Below are 24,057 nucleotides of genomic sequence, written 5' to 3'. Positions count from 1 at the left end.
GTTTTGGAACTTTGTGTGTGTGTGTGTGTGCATGTGTGTTTGGCGCAGAGGGCTGTACCGGTGCACTACACACACATCGCCTAATTATGATGACAATGTCAGCCAGTGTTGGAGAAATATTCACCACGCTTGTCTGGCATTCGGCATCAAGCGCAGAGGAGCAATTACTGGCCTATCACATCATTTTATAGCTGTTTGTTTGTGTGTGTGTGTGTGTGTGTGTGTGCAGCTGTCAGCACTGTCAGGGTTTTCTGACAATGGGAAACAATATAAAAAACACATGAATGACCTGTTTTGCAGCATGCCCTGCAACTTAATTTAAAGCCTGGACTTGGCTAGCCAATTAGAAGAGAGTTTGCTCTTTGCATCAGTTATTGTCTATGAAATCAGAGGCAGTTATTAAAATGCTTTCATGTCTAAAAGTAGAAACATGATCCCAAGGTTTTTTCCACAACCTCTAATTAAAGTGAAACGCCAGAGGCAGTGCAGTGGAGGCAAAAAGTGAACCATTTTATTACATTAAAATGTTTCATACAAACGATGCATACACACTAGTTTCATATTGCTTCAGACATAAGTTTCTTTTCTGTTTGAACTCCAGTTAAACAACTCTGTAACAAAATGTAAGTACAACATTTATGAAAATATAAATCTCTAAACAGGTAAGTCAGTCCTGACAATACAAAGAATACAATAGAAACATTCATTATACCAGTATGTCAACTATGAGTTGCAAACATGTAAGTTATTAAAAGTCATTCAAGTTACTTAACATACAATAATACCGTTTACTGGCTTCCATATGGACACATTCAAATATACTCTTAAACTGGCATTCCAATATATTTCATAAGAGGACTCTGTTTAAACTTTTTTTTAGCAAAGATAGCACATCGTCTCTATCATAAACATAATCACAGTAGAACACTGAAACGATTTGGTAACAATATAACTACAGTACAAGCCTCAAAAAACAAATGTGGCAGTCAACAAAATAAAAACAAAAACTATAATCGGGACTTTGGCAATTACATAATATATATATATTTTTTTATTTAGAAACTCTTGAGTTGAAGAGAATTATAGTACTTTAAAGCTTGATGCTGCTACCCGGGTTTGAAATTATTCAAGGGCCATTATCTCAAAAGTTCAAAACTAGTAAACATATAATAAGATGGAATAGCCCTTCAAAAGTATATGTCAAGTGTAAGTGTGTTGTTTTCAATCATGCCTGGCAGATTATTCATCTCATCAGAGCTCAGAATTGCGTTTTGGGTTATTACAGACATGCTTTAAAAAGAAAGGTCACGGAACAACCTAATAGATTAACTCTTTGCAGCAGATTGTCAGCGAATCAGGTTTAAACAGCCTTTTTTCATCCTTTCATAATGTTACCCGTCACATGTTTATGGGTAAAAACATTTAGATATTTTGAAACATGTATACATACAGTATACAGTACTGCAATGTGAATTTGTAGGAAAAATATTCAGACAGTCTATATAATATCTGTTTAAAAATAACAGTAAGTTAACTCATAGACTCAGAAAAAAAAGTGTTTTTACTGTTTAACCTCACAGTTGGTTTTATCTTTTAAATTATATTATTATTACTAATATATATTTTGAAAGCCAAACATTTTTTTTGCATCAAGATTTTTCCTACACATTCACCAACATGCATCTCCAATGCAAAGTTATATCCACAGGTAAACAAAGTTTTGGGATTTTTTTTTTATTCAGAAATGCAAAATCTTAATGACCCTTATTTGATCCCATACATTTTTAAATGTCCTGTCTCTGCTGTCAAGTGGTTATTTTGTATTGATACCAAAAATATAAAAAACACTGTCGCATTTCAAGTGAGTAAGCTATATCCTCCAAGTACCTAGATTGCCTGCTGTATAGTTTTAAGGCAAATCCAATACCTATTTTAAGACAACTCTAGATCACAATTTACACATTTCATATGAATAAATCTACATTTTCTCACAAACCACTCATAAAGTGCTTCCACCTACTGTCTAAACCTGTAAATATATTCACAATTTGTTTCAGTGAAACATTGGGCTAATCTCGTCCTTTTCTACCAGAACATTTGAACACACTCCACTAAACCTAAAGCAAGTACACTGGTTAAGGCGTGAATGTGTATGGTGCTATGCTACACTATGCTCAATAGTGGTGCTTCCCGTAAAACTAACAGCACAAAGACTGATGTAACTGCAAGTAAATTCACACCAAATGTACGTAAACTGCTCCAAGAAATCTCTACACCTATCATTACAAAGAGCAATGCCATCGATCTCTCGCTCTGTTGACTGTATTTCAATACACTGATCGTTTAGATTTAACATCAATGCAAGTGTTAAGTAACTGTGTGTATGCTGTGTTTACAAATTCCCTGCATTTTCATAAATCTTGTAATCCGCACATAAAGAACATTTTAAATTCCAGGCACTCACTTTGATTGCATTAAGCACAACATAACATTTTTAAGGAGTTGCACAAATTGCAGCAGCCAGAAAGGGATATGTACATATGTTCATAGTTCTTCCTTTTTTTTGTACAGTACCGACTGATACAAACATAAATGTACTCTTAAACATTATGGCTTAATGTGCACGATGTAAATAAAGAAAGTGTACAATGAAAGTGGCTAAGATCACTGGAATGGCTTTGAAAATGTTTGACGGAGACATTTGAATAGTAACTTTGTTCTTCAAATGCAAAAGGACACATAATGGCAAACTAATACCTCACAGAATAAACTTTTTTCTTCTTTTCAAAAACATAGTATTTTTCTAACAGTCTTCGTGTGTAAAACAAACAGGAACTGTATCATATGTTGGAAGTAAGTAATACATAACTCGAGTGCAGCGTAAAACGGTCGGCCCATTAACTACCCAGAGGGCTGACATCTGCAGCTGAAACACGTGGCTGTAAACAAGAATCAACTGCAACCCCAGAGATTCTAAACTTTCTCACATATCTCCACTTCCTGTCCTAACTCCACCTGCTTCTCTAATCTCCACCTATCACTGCAGCAGTTCACTCTTTTTTTGTTGGCGTGGTCGACTCACCCTCACCGGAGTCGGACACGTTGATAGGGCTGTCCCTGGAGAACACCTCGGTTGACTCCCTCCAAATGCAATCAGCAACAGTCTTAAAGGAATGGTTGCCACATTTTGGCCGCACCTTTTGCGAGGCATTGTTGACAATCTGTCGGCTGTTTGAGGTGGCTATCTTTATCTTGAGGGCAGCATCCACACGATCCACTACTGTGTATGTGCCAATGCTGCCGTCCTCGAAGCCAATGATGATGTTAAGTGCTCGCTGGGAGAGAGACAGGAAGGTAGGTGTCTTGTACAGGGAGCATGTGCCGATGCTCTTACCATCAGCAAGGCGCATCACGATCAGATTAGATACGACACCAGCTTCATCGTCTTCATCGCAGTTCCGGAAACAGATATACACTAGATAACGTCCATCTCTTGATAATTTCTGACGCCAAATTATACCAGCAGCATGGACAAGCCTCAGCTTGCCGCTGTGAAGATCCAGGACATTGATATTCTCATCGCCTTTGGAGACAATCCCTAATTTCCCATTGGGCGAGATCTGGAAGTCCTCTAGATTTTTAAGGAAATTGATTGGCAGCTGAACTCGCCTGCAAACAGACTCATCTGCCACACTCCAGATGATGACGGTCTCTGTCGACGTGATGAACACCACACAGTCAGGGCAGTCAGGAATGAGCTTGAAGTTGACGATGGTAACGCCATCATCACAGACAAACTTCTTGGATACGCTGCCCGACCAAAGACTGACAGCAAGGAGCTTATTTTTGGTGGCTCCCACAAGGAAAGTGTTAGCTGTGGTGACCAGTGCATTCTGGAGGGTGACTAAAATGTTGCACACTTTGTGGCCAGTCCCAAGCCTCCAGACTCTGGATGCATTCTGCTCGCAGAGGGACACCACAAACTGGTCGTTGTGGGTGATTAGCAGCTGTGATATTCTCTGTCCATTGATGCGGAACATGTTTTCTCCAGTACTGGTTTGCCAGATGTACTGACTGGACTTGTCATCTGAAGTCACCATCAGATCGCCAGAAGAGCTGAGGACACAGTTCTCTACTATGCCCTCGTGCTTAAAGACTGTCTCAATAAAGCCGGTGTTGAAGTTCCACTTGTGGACAGCTTCAGAACCGTCCATTGTAAACACATAATCCTCTCTGCCGGACAGCTGTAAGGTCTGGATCTTCTTGCCTGTTTTGTCAATATTTGACATGGCGGTGATGATATCAATGTCCCAAACAGACAACACCCCACTGCTGGCAACAGAAAGGAGCAGGTTGTGATGGGCTGATTTGATTAGTTTGACGATAGCCCCTGAGACCTCAATAAGGCTTGCCATGCACTGTCCACTGTCCCTTCTCCAGACAAAGATAGAGGAGGTGTTCTCCATGGAGGCCACAATGCTTTGTCCATTCTTGGAGAGAACAGCAGCGACAAAGCGTTCAGTGCGTTTGGCTTTGAACTTCTCTACCATTTTCCATACTTTTGTGTCCAGAACCTCAATACTTCTTGCCTTGCAAATGAGAATGGAGCGTTGGTCTTCAGATAACTCAATGCCCACCACTTCACTGTCATCCCCTCTACAATCGTAATCCTCCATCAGACGTGTGTTGGTGATATCTTTGGTGTTCCATACTGACAAACTGCCTTCATTGTCAACCATCACCATTTGGTTAAGGGTGTCCAGAACGAGAATGGACTTAACGAATCCCCCAGAAAACTCAGAGGTGACAGTGGCCAACTTGTCCCCATTTCCCAGATGAAAGATGGATGTAGTGTTGAGGTACTGGCCACAGAAGGCATACATTCCATCTGGAGAGCACTGGACACAAGTCACCTCATACCAGCAATGGAACTGGTAGAGAGGCCAACCGTAAAGTAGGTCAATAACATTGACATCTTTACTAGCTTCAAGCCAAGCCAAAGCATGATGGGTTGACAAGGTAAAACCATTGATGAAGGCCACCCCACCAGCGACACCACTTTGCTTGGACCCCTTGATTTCAACCTCAGATAAAAGGCAGGACTTGTGATTATCATAGATGAGCAGCGTGTTTTTGGTTGTGGCCACGACCAGATACTTTTCATCAGTGGTTAGCCTGATTCCTAGCACAACAGATTTGGCTGTATCTATCTGTCTTTGAAGTTGTCTGCTCTCTACATCCCAGGTGCTGACAGACCCATCTTCGAGGGCTACAAGGACTATGTTTGGTGCTAGGGTTGGCAAGATCTCCACAATCTGCATGTAGCTAGAGCACAGAGGAAGCCTCTCTGGACTGTATGTGACGTCCATAGAGGAGTGTAGAGGCACGATGGAGCAGTACTTGGGGCCATCTTTGTCACACTCCAAGAGGAGGTGTCTGAGCTTTGGGAGGGAGGTGACAACTGGCAGGAGCCTTTGCTGCAGTTCTGCAGACAGTGATGCTGGGTTCTTTAGCACTTTTAATTTGACGCTACGGAGAGTTGTGGCGAGGAACTTCAGTTCTTTTTCTTGGGAATAGCTGTAAGCTAGGTCAATGTCTGTTAAAGCTTTGTCAAACTGGCCAATCTTGATCATTGTGTAGAGCCAGCTAAAGTTCATGATGACACCAAACATGAGGTCATCAGTGCGCCCACTCCTGGTTAGGTGGTACACCAGCTCTGTCATCTTCCTATGGTTGACAAAGAAAATGTCAGGCTCCAATAGATTGCACTGAAACACCCACGGCTGCTCTGGAGTCTGCCTGTCATACGAGTACTTGTCAGATGATGTTTTCTCATGAGACTGCTGATTGTGGGGGTTTTTGTGAACAGATATATTCAGGGAAGTGAAATGGTTGTTGTCGTAGGTGAAGATCTTCTTTCTGCCTCCTGACCATGCCCCCAAGAAGTACTCAGCTAGGAGGCTGTGCATTTGATGGACGTCTTCCTCGTTGCTAAGATACAGCTTCTGGGCAATGAGATGTAGGTGTCGGTTGGCCCAAACCATCAAGGTGACGTTGCGTACCTGCCGTTCCACCAGATAACCATACAGCTCCTCTCTAAGCCTTGCAACCAGGTCATACGAGATCCTCAAGGGGTTTTTGAGGTATGTTGCCACAATGACATCGCCAAGAACTATATTATCAAGGGACAGAATATCCTCCAGCTCCACCTCAGTTAGCCCAGCCTTGGCCATGGTGATGTATCCTAATGCTCGGAAGACAAAACGTTGGCCCAACTTGTTCTCCACTGAGTAGAAGAGCTGTTCTATGCTTTCATGCACTGTGGAGCATAGGGACCTGTCATCCACATCTTTGTGAGACCTCCAATGAACTACTTCTCTGTAGATGAGGTTGACAAACATTGGCAATGTACACTTGGCAAGTGCCTCATTGACATAGATCTGTTGGCCTGAGGTGACCTTTCGTTTCACCCCTAGCAACTGCTGTTTTAATGTTTGACTGCAGACCTTGCGATCCCTCTGGACTAATTCCACATAATTCCTCTCATCATGGACGAGCAGGCGAAGTTTCTGCAGGATACCATGTTTATTGGGCAATGTTGAGACTATAATGCGGACTGTCCGAGGCAGATGTATGGGAAGCCACCATAGCTTGCGGACATCATCGCCATCTGTAAGCTGCTCCAGGGCATCCAGGACAATGACCAAGGGCCTGTGAAATGTGGCTTCCCCTAGAAGGTTGTTCAGGAGCTCCTTCATCTCCTGGATTTGTGTAGGCAGAAAGTGAATCAGGCAGCGGTAGTTTATTGCAATCTGTTCACAAATGCTCTGGAGGAGGCTGCGTAGGTCTGTGGAGAGCTGGCTAGAGCCAACAAAACGGACAATAACCACTGGGTCGGTTTCAGGACCCAACTCGTTCTGCAGCCATGTGTACGCCTGAAAAACAATGAGAGATGATTGTTAGAATATGTAGAGCTCTCTCTTTAATATTCTCTATTTAATGTTCCATATTTGAATGGCACAGTTACATTGAGTCAAAAAAAGTTTGTAAACTATAAATCTTAAGATGGAAAACATATTTTTTTTTCGCATTTGCTTTGAGTTTGTACTTGTAAGGAATGTACTTGTGTTTTGTTTGATCCGTTCAGAAAAACACAGTCAAATTAAATAATAGATTTAATTCAATAACTAAGAATATTTGTCATGATGAGTAACACTCTGTGAATGAGCACTACTCCAATTTGTGAGGCTTCATTTGTATTATCATTTCATTCATGAAGTCATTAAATGGCCCAGCTGAGATTTCTGGAAACATTTAGATGTCATTTGACACATTTAGGGCAATAGTAACGCCAACTCCACATTTAGCTGTGTGCATGTGTGAGAGACGGGCAGAAAGAATAAAGACCCATTATCTGTCAGTGGATTATTTACATTTAAAAGAAAAATATCATGTTACATATGTTACATTTAATACAGCTACAATGTACCCACAGAACAGAAAGGCAAGTTCATAGAGCTATAAAATCGTAAATTCAAACATCTACAGGTAGCATTTGATCTAACAATAGCTTTGTTGAATCTGTATACCTACAACTTAAGCCAAACACCCACTATTACAATCAGACATAAATGAAAGTCTACAAAACTTTAATTAACCTGACTTTACATGCAGTAACTGCCAGACGTTACCATGGGCCCTAATGTCTGGAGTCTCATTGGCAATATTCTCTAACTGAGCCAAAGTATATCAATAAAGTATATCAAAGCAGCCATTGCACCGTTATGAACCAGTTTACTACCTACCGCTGCATATTGTGCTATAATAGTCTATTTAACAACTAGTGTCATACATCATCCTGATTGTGTTTCTCTTATTCTGCTCCTGTGTACAATTTGGCGGATGATATGAAAACAAGGCAACCTAACACACCTGTTATCTGCAATACAAGTCTCTACTGAAGCCTAAGGCTGTGTTACTGCGCTAAACTTAGAAGCTCCAAAAGAAATACCTCCCAATCCCCTTTGAAAATCTGACATTCTTGATATAAATCCCGGTAAATCTGTACTTTAAGGGAATCAGCTTCTGAGGGAAAGTTGAGCAAACGCCTACTTCTTTTCTATAAACGCATGCAGTTTTGTGTTTTGCTTGTGAATTTGCATCAAAGTTTTAGGGGTAATTGCAACTGAAGGAAAGAAATCTCACACATGTTTCATGACATTTTGATTTTCTGTGGACTGGTTTGAATTTGATATCAAACACAAGCTGTTAAATCTCCGGGGTTTATGTGATTCAAACCACAGTTATGCGTGAATGACACCATGTGGTGCTGTCCAAACAATTCAACGGCTTTAGTCAACCCATGGCTCGACATTATAAATGGCCCGCTGGCCCGGAAGCACTTGGTATTGTGGTATTGTTTTTTTTGACTAGCAATTTAGTTAAATGGTTTCGTTTATTAACGCTACAACATCGTGAGTCGCTTGTCGTTGTTGGCTGAAAAGCAAACAGCTGTTTGCTGCGGAGTACAGCGCATTTGACCCTTAATGTGTACCCCTGCAACCTTTAATCTAATAACATCCCTCTTTCCTTTAAACAACATGGCCGCATAGGTTTTAGTTTTAAATGCTAACTCGCTGTAAATGTCTTTCAGTAAGACTTATATACAGTCCAACTACAGAAAACTTAATTCCACACGCTAAAGCTTTGATTCACATCCAACGCTTGGTTCATCTTTATCCCGTGATTCTGGAACCAATTATTTTATGATCTAGTATTTTTCGTTTAATTATGAAAATATAAAAAAGACTGGACTAAATGAGAACTGGGAAGCCCACTCACATGCTGTATCTGTATTAGTGTAAACTGTTTGTGTGATAAGTCAGTAGGCTAATCTGTGTGGGCAGCTATCATTTAAATTAGTTTTATTCTTGTGATGTTAATGTGCTGGTATTTATATATCTAAAATATATGACAGTGACAGTGACAGTCATACTTTATTAATCCCCGTGGGGAAATTGTTTCTCTGCATTTGACCCATCCTAGTGTTAGGAGCAGCGGGCTGCCATTTTGAACAGCGCCCGGGGAAATATGATCATTGCTAGTGTGATAGAGACTACTGCACGTAACGTATAAGTGTCCTTTGATTGTTTTGTGTTTACCTTCCCAAGGACTGCAGATTTAATTGTGAGAATTACAAATGGCTGAAATTAATATTGGATTTTTGTGCATTTAGACGTTCTCTTTTCTGTTAACAAAAATGTGTTTCCACACGAGGACACATCCTGTTGTAGCAGAATAAGCCTGTAAACATATTTGGTTGCAGAATTTGCATGACTAATTGTATGAAGTATCACTATCTTCTCATTTCCTCTTCACCCTGCTCCATGCTCTCACACACACCTCCACTTTTATCACTTTGTCACCTTTATCACTTATCTTGAATCCACTGTATGAGCGTGTACATTGAGATATTTCACTTTCACTATGACGTCCCCGAGGTAATATAACGCTGAAGTTTAGGCTTTGATCATGTAATTGCATAACATTTTATACAACTACGCAATGAACTCGGATGATATGAATGGACTTACTATAAATGAGGGCACTAGCACAACGTTTATGAGGAAAGGTTTGGACAGGAGGGGTAGATCTGTGGGCTGGTGCTGTGTGATCTTGGCTAGGTGTGATCTTAATGTAGCCGGGCAGCCAGATGGCACGCACAAAACCAGAGAACAAGGTTGTGCATAAACATGAAGCATTCACTTTCAGAAACAAATTGTCCACGACCTTTGTGATAACTCTACAGATGTTCATGTCTGAAAAAGCAGACCCGTGCACAGATGTGTCCAGTTTGTAGGAAATTAAGAGACATGACAATGGACTGTCTTTTTGGCAGACACACAGATGGTCAAGCAATCGTTTGATGAAAAGAGATGAACAGTTGCACGCCCCCTCACACTCCGCGGCACAAAGATGGACACATGCTCAGATCAGACAGACAGAAGAGCACAAGCGTGAAAACACAAGGAAAAGAGCGATAGCACAAAAGGAGCTAAATAACACCACAATTTTTTTATATTTTATCTCACCTGTTTGGCAACTTCAGATAGCAGCAAAGTCTTTCCCGTGCAAGGTCCCCCGAACACCACTAGGGGGCTCGTTCTGCTCCCTTTAGACGGCATGAGATACTCTTGTACGTAATCCAACGATTCCGACTTGAAATCGTAGAGTTCTGCGTAGCTTTTACAGAGCGACAGGTGCTGCAGGATCTCGTCGTACAGCGGGTCGGCCTCCGTGCCGAAGTTCTGCTGCACCGTGGCCTGAATGATATCCACCATGTCCTCGTAGAACTGTTTACACAGACCTTCTACGTAGTGGCTCTCCACTTCCTGGGAGTAACCGAGCTTCATGTCGCAGTGAGTGACGGAAGAGTAAACACGGAGGTTGGAGGCGGCGACGACGGTTGGGATAAACTCGTCCCGTATCTTCAGAAGGCGTTCGTAGGCTTCCTGGTTGCGCATGACGCGATCTTCGCTCACCACGGTGTCCATGTAGCGGGTCATCTCCGGGATTTTAGCGAAGCGGTCAAAGTTGGCAATCTTGCGAATGTAGCAGACACATTTCTTGAGAAAGGCAGGGGTTTGCTTCCCAAGGGCGAAGTCTAATTCATCCTCCAAGGCTGAAATAAAAGAAAATACAACGTTATGTTAACCTCTCCAAACTTCCCAGCTTTGTGTTTGGTACATTATATGCCGATAAGGACTATAATGTACTACTTTCAAAGGTAAATGTCCAACAGATGTAGGGTTTGGATTCCTTTCAGGAGCAAAGCCCAACAGATAAGAAGCCTTTAGGCTCCGATTAGATTCTTGAGCCATTTAAGAAGAAACAAAGAAGATAACATCATTTAAGCTAGCGCCACTGAACTGTATCAAAGGCTCGCCAACAAAGAGATGGCCGACTGAAACTTTGCCAGTGTCTTTGTAGTTAAGCTCACATGGGGACTTGCTAATTAGGTGGGAGAGAGAAAAGTGTGAATGGAAAGTCTTTTTCCTATGTAGTACAATGAAGCTAGCTTAAACCCCAATTAAAGTGCACACTATCTGCTGTTTCCTGACACAAAAAGGGACTTATTTTTCACGTTGACTTACAAACTTGCAATTACTTATTTCTCTTTGTGTTATTCTTTATATCCTCCATGAGAAAAGCAACATGCTGTGCCCGCTTTATACGAACAAGAGCAATAAAACAAGGGCTTGTCATCGGATCCTGGTAGAATATTACTTTGATCATCTCGCACGATGACAGCCCGAGAACAGAACACGAGATTTGTTGAAAGATGAATTCTCTCCTGTTCAAACAGTTCAGTAATAACTGGGAGATCCCAAATGGAGTATTTTTCAAACAAGAGCTGATATGAGACATGTTACAACTTCAAAGGGTGAACATAAAGTGTGGAAGAAACTCTTCAAACGTTTTACACCAGCAGAAATGTGGAAGTATTGAGAATAACCGTTCATTCTCTGTTTCCATGTTGTATCTTAAAAGGAGACTTCAGATTTAAGTATTTTTGGAATCGTGATGAATGGCACATTGTGACTAACACAACATACAGTAGAGTGATTCAACAATAAGCCTTTTAATCACACAACATGTTGCATAATAACCTTTAAAAAGTGGACTTCTAAAGTCACAAAATCCTTTCTGTTTTTACCTGTCATTGCAAAACACTGTTTGGATTCATTACTGAGAGGTGAACCTACAGTGCGATCCATCCATCTCTGTCATCGGCTGACACATCCTGATTGCTTCTCATTTCTTGTTGCATTTTTAGTGACAAGATTGCAATCTCCACAACAGCCTCACTTATTATCTTTGTGGCCTTTGCCATGTGAGTTGTTTTCCCTGGAGGTTAATGTTATATTTAAACTGTTCTCATACATGATGATAGCAAAGGCTTTCTTTTTTCACGTTAGAAAGATCCATGTACATTTTCTTTTAACTAGAGACACCCTTGGTAGGATTTTTAAGATGACTTTGTTACTTTATCTACTGTAGCAATTAAAAGCACGACCAATTATTTTCATCAACCGGCTAAAGTAACTGGATGGCCTACCTGCCTGTCAGCCTTCCATCTGTGCACAAACTTATGTCGTGCCCTCATTGGTCGGGTGCGCGTTCGTGTGTGTTGGAGGAGGGGCTCTGTGAGGAAGTCTGAAGGAAGTGGCAGATTTCTTTCGGCTGCGTACTTTCAAATTCTAGCGTACTCGAGCTGGTTTCTCCATTCTTACCTACCCTACCTTTGAGAAAAAATATGTTTTAAGATTGCTCATCTTGTCTGAACATTAGTCTATATCAAAATGCATTAGTCTATATCAAAATGTATGTAGCATAATAAAATGTAGCAAATATTTACATTTGTGAAGCTAAAACCCGTGAATTCTTCAAGATGTATGACTAAAAAATGACTTGATAAATAACAATGATAAGTTGTAAATTTTTTGAATATTTTTGGGTCGTCTTAGAGAAATAATCAACTAATCATTAAGCTAAAAAAGGAGAGCTACATGCTATTTTATTTAACATGCAAGTACAATATTTCTAGCACCAAATGGAAAAACCAGAAAGATGAAAGTGAGCTTCCCATCAGAAAAGATGTGACATTATAAGAAAGAGTTCACTGACCAGAGCAGAGGAATTTTTTGGCCTGAGGGCACTTCATGGTCCCTTTCTCCTGGAGCTGCAGCACCGCCGTTCGGAAGATCTTCTTGATCTCCTCCGACACATTCCTCCAGGCCTTGTCATTCTTGGTCTTGGCTGCGCTGCTCGACTCCATCTGAACAGGAAGAGGACCGACACACATCGCAGTTTACACAGAGCACTCTTCATCATGGACTGAGAGAATGTGGTTAACCATGTCTTGTGCTCAAATATACTGAAACAATTGTTCTCCGTGTCAAGTGAGGAACATTGATTTAGAGTCAGTGCTTTATGTAGAACGTTCCTTCTGGCTTTTTGGGGCATTCTGCTCACAGTAGGTGATTTAAGAGCTTCTACAAGTTTCCCTTTCATATCCTAATGTGTGTAGTATCATAGAGTGTTGAAGTCTTACACTATCCTATCATCTACAGTTTTTATGGCTTTTTATGACTCAAAGCTCAACGTTATCATGCCGTTTTTTTAAACAAATCTCTTTCACATAATTTATTGTCCCTATAAAGATAAGAAGTTGAAAGTCAGAAACTAAACTCTTTGGAAAGAAATCCCTTTTACAGCATAGTTTTTCATGGGCTGTAAAGCGTGTTATCGAGAGCTCAAGGGCTGTCAGAGATTACACGTCTTTCCACACAACCTCCAAACAATCTTGCTTTTTCTTTTTCTAATATAAAATAGGTTCCTCAAGGACAGTTTAATTCATGCACCAACAATCTCTGGGACAAGAATCCTCTATTTATTAACCTCTACAGTACGTGGGTAACACAACATTTGAGGAAGCACTCACAGAGTTCTGGTAGTTCTTAAGCATTTGGGCTTTGGGTTTGAGGTAGTATGCGGGTGGCACTGAGTTTTCATCCCTGCAGTACCACTCCTCCAAGATGTGTGTGTCCATCCCCGCCTCCACAGCTGCATCCAAGATCATCTCAAACTCCGCCGACTCCACCTCCCCCGGCACTCGGATGCTGCCGTACTTTTCCCCCACAAGACCCTGAAGAGAGGAAGGATGGAAAGAAAGAAAGATGGAGGGCAGGGAAGGTGATGAAGAGAGAGAAAGGAAATGCGTATAATTACAAGCCTTCAAACTGTTTAAGGGCTCAGTGGTCAGTGGATCAGTGGTGCGGGGTGAATACTGGAGTCGCTGCACACAGTGCGATTTATTCGAGGCAATTTTAGAGCCACAGGGTGGGGTTGGGAACTCCACCAACTAATTTGGATTATAGCTGCCACCACAATCCCCACGGTGTGTGCACTCACTGCGGTGCATACTGACAGCTCTATCTTGGATGGAGAAATGCTACACCACACCACATGTACATTTTAAACATTCTTAAAGGGGACCTGTTAAGCTTTGAGGTTCATATTAGTATGTATTGCCTCTATGTGACATGTCTCCATGCTTTAATGTTCAAAAAGCTCTAGAAACCGGAGCCCAATCTGCTCTGATTGGTTAGCAGTTGAGTTTTGTCAACCACTTAGATATGTCCCGCCCCTTAGCCTATCATGCACAATGTGTTGGAGCGCTAGCCAATCAAAGTGCGAGTGTTACACTGTGATGTCGTCAAAAGTGTTTGGACAACGTACAGTGGTTGTTGGATACAAATGCAATCTTCCGCCATACGTCACACACTATCACGTACATATCGCAACATACACATATCTAAACAACAGAAAATGGCAAAAGGGGCCGTAAGGGGTTAAGAATGAATAGTTTGAATCTGTGCTACAAAACTGATTCCAAAATGATACTTTTAAAACTAAATGATTTTTTTTATGATATAAATGAGGATATATCTGATCAATTACCAAGGAAGCATATTTACAATTTAGATCAGCTATTAACGGAGTCTCTTTGCCGATCCCTGCTCATAATTCATTGTTATCATTAAGAAAGAGCTGATTTGTTTGAACGTTTTAATGACACACTGTTATGTAAAAGACACAGCCTTGGCCACATTTCCAAATGTTCATTCATTAGTAGTATTAAGGGAACGACCAGATTTGCTTTATATATAGAACAGATGGGACTGTTTTACATACAAGGACATGAACGCATTAATTAAAGGGAAGAATGTAGGCTTGTTAGAAGTCTGTGAAATTTGATTGAATTGCGCTTCATTGCTGTAAGTTAATGTTTTTATCGTCACTCCCACTGACATCATCATCTTCATTGTTATACACCAAAGCCAATACCCACAATCTCTTTTTTAGTCAGAAACTAGAACACTCAACAGTAGATGCATAATTAGGCACCATCACATTAAATCGTGGACTTTTCATCCCACTATTATCTCCCACTCCACATGGCACACTGTAAGCTCCAACGAGTCTCCATTCTTTCCCCTTCGGCATCTACGCACATGCTTTTTGAGTGACAGCCCCTTCAATGCCGTCAGAGATGATCTGGGCCATTTCCTGGCTCCATCCCTGACGTGCTCTATCAGTCACATTCGAGGACAAAGGGTGCAGGAAAAAAAAAGAAGAGAATCAGTGGAAGCCCTCCGCTCCATGACCAGCTGATCTTTACTGCATGTGTCGTTATTCAGCTGAAGCCTGGGGGTGAAGACGTGGAGCGAGTGAGGGACGTTGTTTTGCTCCCGGCAATGACGCCACAAAGCCATTTCATGTTGGACTCCTCGTTCCCTTGGCATCCGCAGTGGGAACAGATGCAGAGAACAAGGGGAATCGGACGATGGCATGTGGCACGGTTTGTAGTACTGCCTACTCTCAGAACCTAGAAACGCCCAGGGCGGATTCACTTCACATTCGTGCAGTTTCATGGCACACATTGCAGGTTCATTTTGTGGCTTCTTTTGGATTGAGAAGATAGTTTTCATGCACAGTATCAGTTGGCTTGGAGGAGGTGTGATTTTCATTGGGGATTGCATTTTGGATCCATTCATTTTCATTATATAAACAACCACTTATCAAGTGAAATAAGACATTACATGTATATTCACTGCGCCAAAGGAAGAACAGCTATGATTAAAAAAAGATAAATAACCCCATGCATATGAAAGCATCTGCAGTGTAAATTCAGGGTTGAAAGAAAAATGATGCGAGATAATAAACAAACCCCTTGTGACAAGATTACTCATGTACATCCGATTAAACAAGAAGCCTCATAAGGAAAGAGGGCTAATTTAAGACAGATACTACACGAGGAAGAAAGGAAAGGGATTCCCTTCGGTGTGTAACTCTCTGTTCTCTCTTCTTGTCAAAACAAATAGTTGAATAGATAACTAGGGCAGACCGCTCACTATCTGCAGTTGTGATTGACAGGAAAGGTCATGAGCTACATTCAAGCCAACATGTTTAAAGGAGCAGGTGCACGCTTTGACTCAGGAAGGGATGAGACACTGCATATATGTGATGCTAACGTATTATTCAGTATTGCTTATGTTCCCTAATATGAATCGAACACAAGCTGTGCTTATGAATCGGATAAATGTGCTCCAAAGCATTTGTTATTTTGAATGGAAAGTGTTCAAATGAGTAAGCTCTGCTCCCCTTAGTTACTGATGCTACATGTCAACGTTTCCATTCTGGCACGAAAGCATTTTACAATGATAAAGTGAACAAGTGTACTTTCCATGTTTGAAACAATGGGCCTTGATTTCAGCAAATGAACCCAGAACACTTCAATGACACCCAGATGTTATTAGCTCTAACTAGCTTACTTGCTGAAGTCAAATAAATCATGTATCGAGGTTACCTATTCTTTTTTTTTTTTTAATGTGCTTTGTTAAGAATGATACGGATTATTGTTTGCATCAAATAGTTTGATTCTCTTCAAGTGTTATAAGAAATAAGAAATGTGATAGGATAAGGGCTAACCAACGTCTGTGAAAGAACAATTTCTCTGGGTAATATCGGCTTGTGTTAAACTTCCCGAAGGCGAATCAAGAGCATACACATTTTAGACTACACTTGTAAATAACTTAAGTAACCTGTAACCCCACATATTAATGCAGCTAAAACGCTTCTTTTGGCTTTTGTAGTGATGCTGGGTGGATATAGCTACTATTTTTTGGTATTAAGCTAGTTAGCCAGACATGCTAATGTCCCCACTTACGTATTAATTGCTGTTTCAGGGAGCCGTCATGCAAACAGTAAGTTACCGAGTGTGTTGTATAGTGCCATCAGTTCATCAGTTTTCTTCATGGGCCAACGAGTGATGTCCTACAATTTTAAGGTCATATTTAATTTATATATGTTGTGAAATAACAAAATATAAGACATGCTTTTGTACATGCTCATAGCTCGCCAGCCATCTGTGGAGAACCACGGCAGGGTGCCTCGCGCGGGTCCAAACAAATCTTTATCTTCTTGATCTTCTAAGGACCTGTGACTTGACAGATTTTCAAACCACCTGCTGCCTCGCAGGTGACCTCCCCCCACCCACTTTTAGATGGCTTTCTATGACTCATGGTGCTGCAGTGAGGTGTCAGTAGAGGACAGAGGCACTGGGCTAAACTACAGTAATGCTGAGAGAGAGACAAACCACTGTTTGGGCTGTTTGTGTGTGTGTGTGTGTGTGTGTGTGTGTGTGTGTGTGTGTGTGTGTGTGTGTGTGTGTGTGTGTGTGTGTGTGTGTGTGTGTGTGTGTGTGTGTGTGAGAGTGAGAGAGAGAGAGAAGTTGCTGACAAAGTCCCTGTCAGGGGAATTAAGTGGCTGAGTGTGGAGATGTAGATTATAATAAAAACAAATGGTGTTCCCTAGAAAAATGACAAAATGAGGTGTTCAAATGCTAACACACACATCAGCAGCCTGCAGAGTAATCCAGTCAGCTTACCAAAGCTGAACTGTAAAATATGTCCAAATATTTGTCGGGTGTTTTTAACATCTTGAAATTAGGACATCTTAAGTGGATATCAGTGTTACAAGTGACAAGCTGCATGTTTACACATGCATTTCCTAACATTCGGTCTATATGCTGTAAAATGTATTATCTCTTCGATTTACACACGGCATCTATTGCACGTCTGTCCGTCCTGGGAGAGGGATCCCTCCTCTGTTGCTCTCCCTGAGGTTTCTCCCATGTTCCCTTTAAACTGTGGGTTTTCTCTGGAAGTTTTTCCTTGTACGATGTGAGGGTCTAAGGACAGAGGGTGTCGTTTTTCTAATACTGATATTCTGAACAATCTGTGCTGTTGTATTTGCTGTAAAGTGTCTCTACTGTAGGCTATTTTTATTATATGTACAGCACTTTGGCTCGACCAAAAATCATTTATAAATGTGCTATATAAATAAAACTTGATTTGATTGATTTGATTTGATTTATATGTCTTTTTTAAGAGGAGTCCTTATTACATTTTAGGTGCAAAAACTGCAATTCCAGTTCCCTCCCCCTTCTGGTTTTTCATTCTTGGAAGGGGTTTTATACTCCCGCTAAGTGCACTTTATCTGATGAGCCAGTTGGGTGAGGCGACTAAGATATTGTACACAGCTACAGTACGAATCCACAAATCAATCACTCACGCAGTCAATCAATCAATGAAACACACAGTCAACTGTTCGGATATTTGCTGCATAAGCTTTGGCACCGCAGAGGGAGAAATGGCTCTACAAAGAAACAGATGATCTGATCAGAGAAATGTTTAATTTCCAGTGACACCCAGTCACAGAGCAGTAGGCCCACCCCATACTACATAATGATATACGGTATGCCATCAATGCAGTAACAGTCTGCACTTGCATAACATGATGCCATATTCCAATAAAAGGAAAAGGCTAGCAATAATGTTTTTCTTCTTACTGTCATCAAATTGCAGAAAGAAAAAATCAAAAATCTATCGTGGTTACCAAAGCCCCATATAGCTTGTTTATTTGTACTTTTGACCTATAATCTATTACAAACGCATCACTGAGCCTCGTCAGTGTTGCACTGGGTGACATGTTATGATTACATGTCACTTGTTAAACGCTTATATCCAAAGCGACTTACGGTACATACTGTACTCAATACTGTGGGCAATCCCCACAGGAGCAATTTGGGGTGAAGTGTCTCAGGGAAACAACGACATGCTGACTGCAGTGGGGTTTGAACCTGTGACCCCCTGATCCGAACGCCAACGCACAACCCACTGCGCCACACGTTTCCCATCATAGAATCAATTGTTTTAGTGAATCCCACATAAACCATTGTGTTGCTTTAAATACTCACAAGATTCCCATCTGTGTATTAATCCACTGCAGAAACTACTCCTTGTTTGAGTAATGTTTTCCTTAAATCGTCAGTGCCTGGCTGATTTAGCAAATGAATGGACCTTTTATATAAATGAAACCCCAAGTCTCGAAGATTTACATCTTCAGTCGGAGCAAAGTGGATTGGGGCTGAAAGAGCTGTAGGGAAGTCGAAAGATGGGCTGAACACCATGCAGATTTCAGTCGTTTTTACGGAATGTAGTGACGTACAATAACTTCGTTTAAATATCAAAAAGATCAAGAACAATTGGTGTTCGAGAAGCTGTCTTTAAATTTGTTTTTAAAAAGGATATGTTTTCATTTCATTGTGTCTATCAACAGCACACAACAAAGCTTCAATCTGGCGAACATACCAGGCTTGAATTCTAACAATCTTTGCCCAAGGCGAGGAACATTTTCAACATCTCCCTTTCGTTCAATTATTGCAGGTGTTTGCTGCATTCAAGAATCCGATTATCAATATTTTTATTTTGAACGTCTACTTTCACTGAAGACTTCCAGGCGTTAGCAGTTACATCATGTGCTCACTGGAGGAGGACGTAAGAGCTACTGTAACCTTGACTCTCCTCTAACATGCAGTAAACCTTCTAGATGGCCAGTAGAAAAAAAAGAAAGCAGAAGAACTGGATGAGCATGCTGTTCGCCGATACGCGTCCTTGAGGCATTTATCAAGTTTGACTGTTTTCTACATGAGGGAATTTGAGACTGTTGGAAAGCAGAACAGCGTAAAAAAAGAAAGGAAGAAAAAAAACAGTCATGGCTCATTGTCATGCTTAATCTCCGGGTCAATGACACCATCACCATGCCAACCCCTGCGATCGCCATGGAAACGGGCTTTATTGCATCGACAGGTTAGAGAAAAGCCCCCCTCACCCACCAGGTGTGGTGTGTGTGTCTTTAACAACCCTGCACTGCCACCTGTTTTGTGTTTAGCTGTGACCTTTAAAAAAAAAAAAAAAAAAACCTTGCTGCAATTGATTCCTACTCATAAAGAAAGAGTGGCATGTCCAATAAAGGCTGCATATATAACAGCTCACTGTCTTAAGACGAATCCTGACACATGCCTACCGACTGAAAATAACTGTGGTTGTTTCGATTTCACCCAAGGACATTTTTCCGATGTCAAGTAATGAGAAAAACCATACAATTAAAGAAAAAACCATACAATTAAAGAAAAAACTGACATTTAATTCCCTTTTTTCCACTGCCTTTTTTCTCTTAGAAGTCACAAAACATGAAGGAGATAAGGAGGTAAGACTAGATTCTGGTGAACAGCACAGCACTGTATGATTTGTAGAAGCGAATGAGGAGAGATGTGGGTGCCAAAGGAAGTAGGCCTACAGTATAAGGAGGTTTCTAGTTGTTACACAGATCCTCAATGGCTGGTAATCTGCCAGCTACCATCCTCCCCTACTCTTTTCTCTCACAACGATAATCAATGTCATTTAGCTTTTTAGGAGATTTCCATCTGTCTTTGTCCCTTTCCCCCCCCTCTTATCCGTGCACCGGGCTCTGTTGTTGTGGGTTCCTCTTTGAAGTCTCCCCTTACTGCCATGTGGCTGTTTGTATACGGCTGTAGGCAGGTGGGCACCTTAGTGAGTGAAGGTGATGACAATGGTGGGTGTGTAGAAACTGCGAGGGGCTGCGTGTCAACAATTCAGACAAAGTACAACAAAGAAAATAGCACAGAAGAGAATGGGACTTTCCTAAACACACACACACACGCCGGTGCAGAACCTGCGACACTATTTCTGCTGACGTTTTCCCTGTCCCCACATAGATATCTCGGTCTACAACCCTGTTAAAATAAACAACGGCTCTCCGGAGATGTCCCAGACAACCCAGAACTGTCGTAAACGAGGATCCAAGTCCCAGATCAAAGCCGCTCGGAGCTCCCCAGTAAAGGAACCGGGGCAGCAGCTGCCTCTGACAGCTCTGGGTGGGACTTCTATTGTGGTCTCCTCTGCATGAAACCCTTCATTTACCCCCGAGACGGACGAGTAGAATATGCCATTAAAGATTTAACCCATCCAGATGGGGAGGAAATGCAGTATAGATGTGTGTGTGTGTGCGTGTGTGTAGAGGTGTCCATATCACCCCAGATTCAGACTACAATGGATTTCCAATCACATGACAGAGAAAATACCATGTGTCAAAATTGTGTGTGGGTGTGAAAGCAAGAGAGACAAAACAACAAAGGGCTACCTGAGTTTGTGTGCCTACTTTCTCTCGGTGTGTTTTGTGGTATTGCTTGGGGTCATTGGGGGTTAAGACGGGGAAATTGCAGCAGGGACAGAGGGCAGGGAGGCTGATGGGAATGAATGAAATTCACGCGGCATGTACAAACACCAAGCCAGCAGCACAAAAGAGAGAGCGCAACACTTCTTTTCAACTCAGATCTGGTCATTTTAGGCTCATTGAGCTCACATTGCAGCACATTGAGCTCACATTGCAGCACATTGAGCTCACATTGCAGCACATTGAGCTCACATTGAGCTCACATTGCAGCACATTGAGCTCACATTGTAGCACACACTGTCTCAATGGGTTTTAGAGGCCATGAAATCTAATTTAATTTAACACAAATAAAACTCAAGAAAAGTCTTCCAGCCTTCCAGCATGTTCAGCTACCAACTTCTATAAGTGCAGGGGTCAATGCAAAGTATTCAGGCAATATCTGTAAGAACTACACCAAGGGAAGAAAAGCGTGTACAAACAGTAGATTAGGTGAAGAGATGACAATATTCAACAATACCTGAATAAAGAATATACTTTTACATGTTAGAATAGTTTGTATACAATACTTTATAATAGTTTTATATTTTCAATCTAATTCCTTTTCCTTGTGTTTAAGTGATCCTGTTATATGTTTTAAGTGTCTATAGTTTTAGCCAAACAAATCACCTTCTTTTCGAATCAAACGCAGCCTTATAGAGGGCGGTCTTTTCAAGCTGCCTATGCCCCGCCCACTTTTATGCCCACAGTGCTGCAAACACTTGTTGCTGCTGCTAATATAGCATTTCCAAAAGAAGCTAGCTAGCTGCTAACACTTAGATGTTGTACCTTCAAAGAAGCTTAAAGGCTAACCTGTGTGTGCCACACCACCCATGCAGCTACAGGTGTTCCCTGACTCTTGAACTGTTGGAGCATTTCATGCCAAATGTGGGATTTCCCTCTCTGTGATGCCACTGTTTGGAACCACAACTCATCATGACCTTATCTCACTAAGGCACATATGTCAAACTCAAGGCCTGTCAAATCCGGCCCGTCGTGTATTTAAGTTCAGGATAATTTTTAATTACTGTTAGATCTGGCCCGCCGGTATATTGCACGCACACCTTCACTCCATCCTGAGGATCTCCTCCGCTCAGAGCCTGAGCCCAAACATTGATGACCTTGCACCCGAGATGAGATGCCAAGTATCTGCTTGAACTAGCATCACAGAGCAGCAAGCTGAGTTTAATGGATGTTTCCTTCTGCACTTTCTTTCTCACGACAACAGGGCATGTTTGGTTTTTTCTTTGAGGGGAATTGTTTTTTTAAAGCAGGTGTTGGCCTGTGGAGAAATGTAATCATAAGAAATGAGTCCGGAAAATCTGCAGATGGAGCCATGAGAAATGAATGCAACTGATTATTTTATGTTGTTTTGATAGGCAATAATTTAAGCTTTGTTAGTTCCAGGTTTAATATGTGCAATAAGTTCATTTCAATACATTTTGCAATAAACATTGAACCAGTCCGGCCCTCGACTGGTACCCATTTTTAAATGTTGGCCCACTGTGTATTTGAGTTTGACGCCCCTGCTCTAAGGTAAGTCCCTACATTTTCTGAATACGTTAACATATAGGAAGAGATGTCTTGGCTCTGTTCTAATGTGTGTTTGGTGATATCAAGTTAGCTGTTTATACAGTTTCTGCAGTTTCTGTGTTGTAATGGCTTCTAATTTCTGATACAATCATGTGGCTTTATGAATGGTGGTTTTTGTGATTTGATTTCCTGTGGTGAATTGTCTTTGTTTGTTGTTACAGTACCTGGCATGGGCAATTCAAAATGTCTTGTTGTGGGTTGATAGTGATACAGTTGGAACATATACACTGAGGTGTATGTGTGCTTGTGATGAGTTATGAGCATTGATGCCCAATTTGAACTATGCACACACTTTGTTTTACGTTCATTTAAAAAACAAAACAGTTTAAAACTAAAATCTTTGCAACAGCCAAACAAAAACCCTTTTTAAACCTGTGGCATCGTGTGCAGGGACATACTGTAGTTTCTGAAGCAGTTTTCCATCGTAGAAAAAAAATTCTGGAGCCAGTAATACTGTCCTGATATACGGAGCATCACTCCACTGGAAACAAGCCAGGCTGAATCATTAAGCTGTGAATGTTTTGCAGTGAAAGATGTGTGTGTGTGAGAGAGGAAGCAGTGCATACGCCAAGCTCAGCCTGGGGAAGGAGATTATGGTCCCTTGAGACCAGCGTTTCTGTCCTACCCATAATGCATTACGTGTCCTTGTGATCTCTCACCTCAATTTCAACCCCTAGAACCAAATCTGTTCTATTTAAATAATTCACCATCAATCTTTCTCCCTTTCGTCCTTCCTTGTGCCTGGCTTTTTTTTTTTTATGTGGCCTAAAATTATCTTAAAAGATCACCGATATGTCAGCCGTAATTACATGTCATGCCACTCTCTCTCTTTTCTTGCATAGAACTTCACATAATTCATTCATACAAGTGTAATTTTAGCAGTGCATGGATTTAGACGATAAGAAAACGACTCTAACGAATCTAATGTCATGTTTTGAAGCTGTTTCACTCTTGTTTCAGTTTGTTATAGTGAAAGTATCACCAATTTGTCAGGCAGTTTGTTGTAGTTATTTGCATCTGAGCACCCTAACGAACCCATAGAGCTGTTACCAAAACACGGCATATGTGAGAGAAAATATGAAAAAAGGGATTGTACATCATCTCAAATGTCATAATATTGAACACAATAGAAAGCTACTCTCCTTTCAGTGTCATATTCATAAAAAGACTGCAAGAAAAATGTTGATTTCCCTCTTATAGGGTAATTCACACAGGTATAAAACCTTTAAAATTATGGGGAAATCCGGCTTTAATTCTATATATCAA

General features: G+C 41.2%; 1 protein-coding gene across 1 annotated transcript in view; it reads right to left on the bottom strand.

The window, feature by feature from the left end:
- Positions 1–550: 550 nt before the first annotated feature.
- The window catches only part of LOC117463344 (NACHT and WD repeat domain-containing protein 2), a 44,019-nt gene continuing 20,512 nt past the window's right edge, over positions 551–24,057 (bottom strand). The window contains exons 5-8 of the mRNA XM_034105537.1: positions 13,505–13,708; positions 12,688–12,838; positions 10,092–10,681; positions 551–6,935 (exon numbers count right to left, since the gene is read on the bottom strand). Coding sequence (XP_033961428.1) covers positions 3,051–6,935; positions 10,092–10,681; positions 12,688–12,838; positions 13,505–13,708 — 4,830 coding nt within the window. The 3' untranslated portion in view covers positions 551–3,050. The remainder of the gene's footprint in view (positions 6,936–10,091; positions 10,682–12,687; positions 12,839–13,504; positions 13,709–24,057) is intronic.

The sequence above is a fragment of the Pseudochaenichthys georgianus genome, chromosome 18 (assembly GCF_902827115.2).
Source record: "Pseudochaenichthys georgianus chromosome 18, fPseGeo1.2, whole genome shotgun sequence".
NCBI classification, from domain to species: Eukaryota; Metazoa; Chordata; class Actinopteri; order Perciformes; family Channichthyidae; genus Pseudochaenichthys; species Pseudochaenichthys georgianus.
Note: the sequence above shows the minus strand (reverse complement) of the source record. Positions and strands in the feature narration are given on the sequence as shown.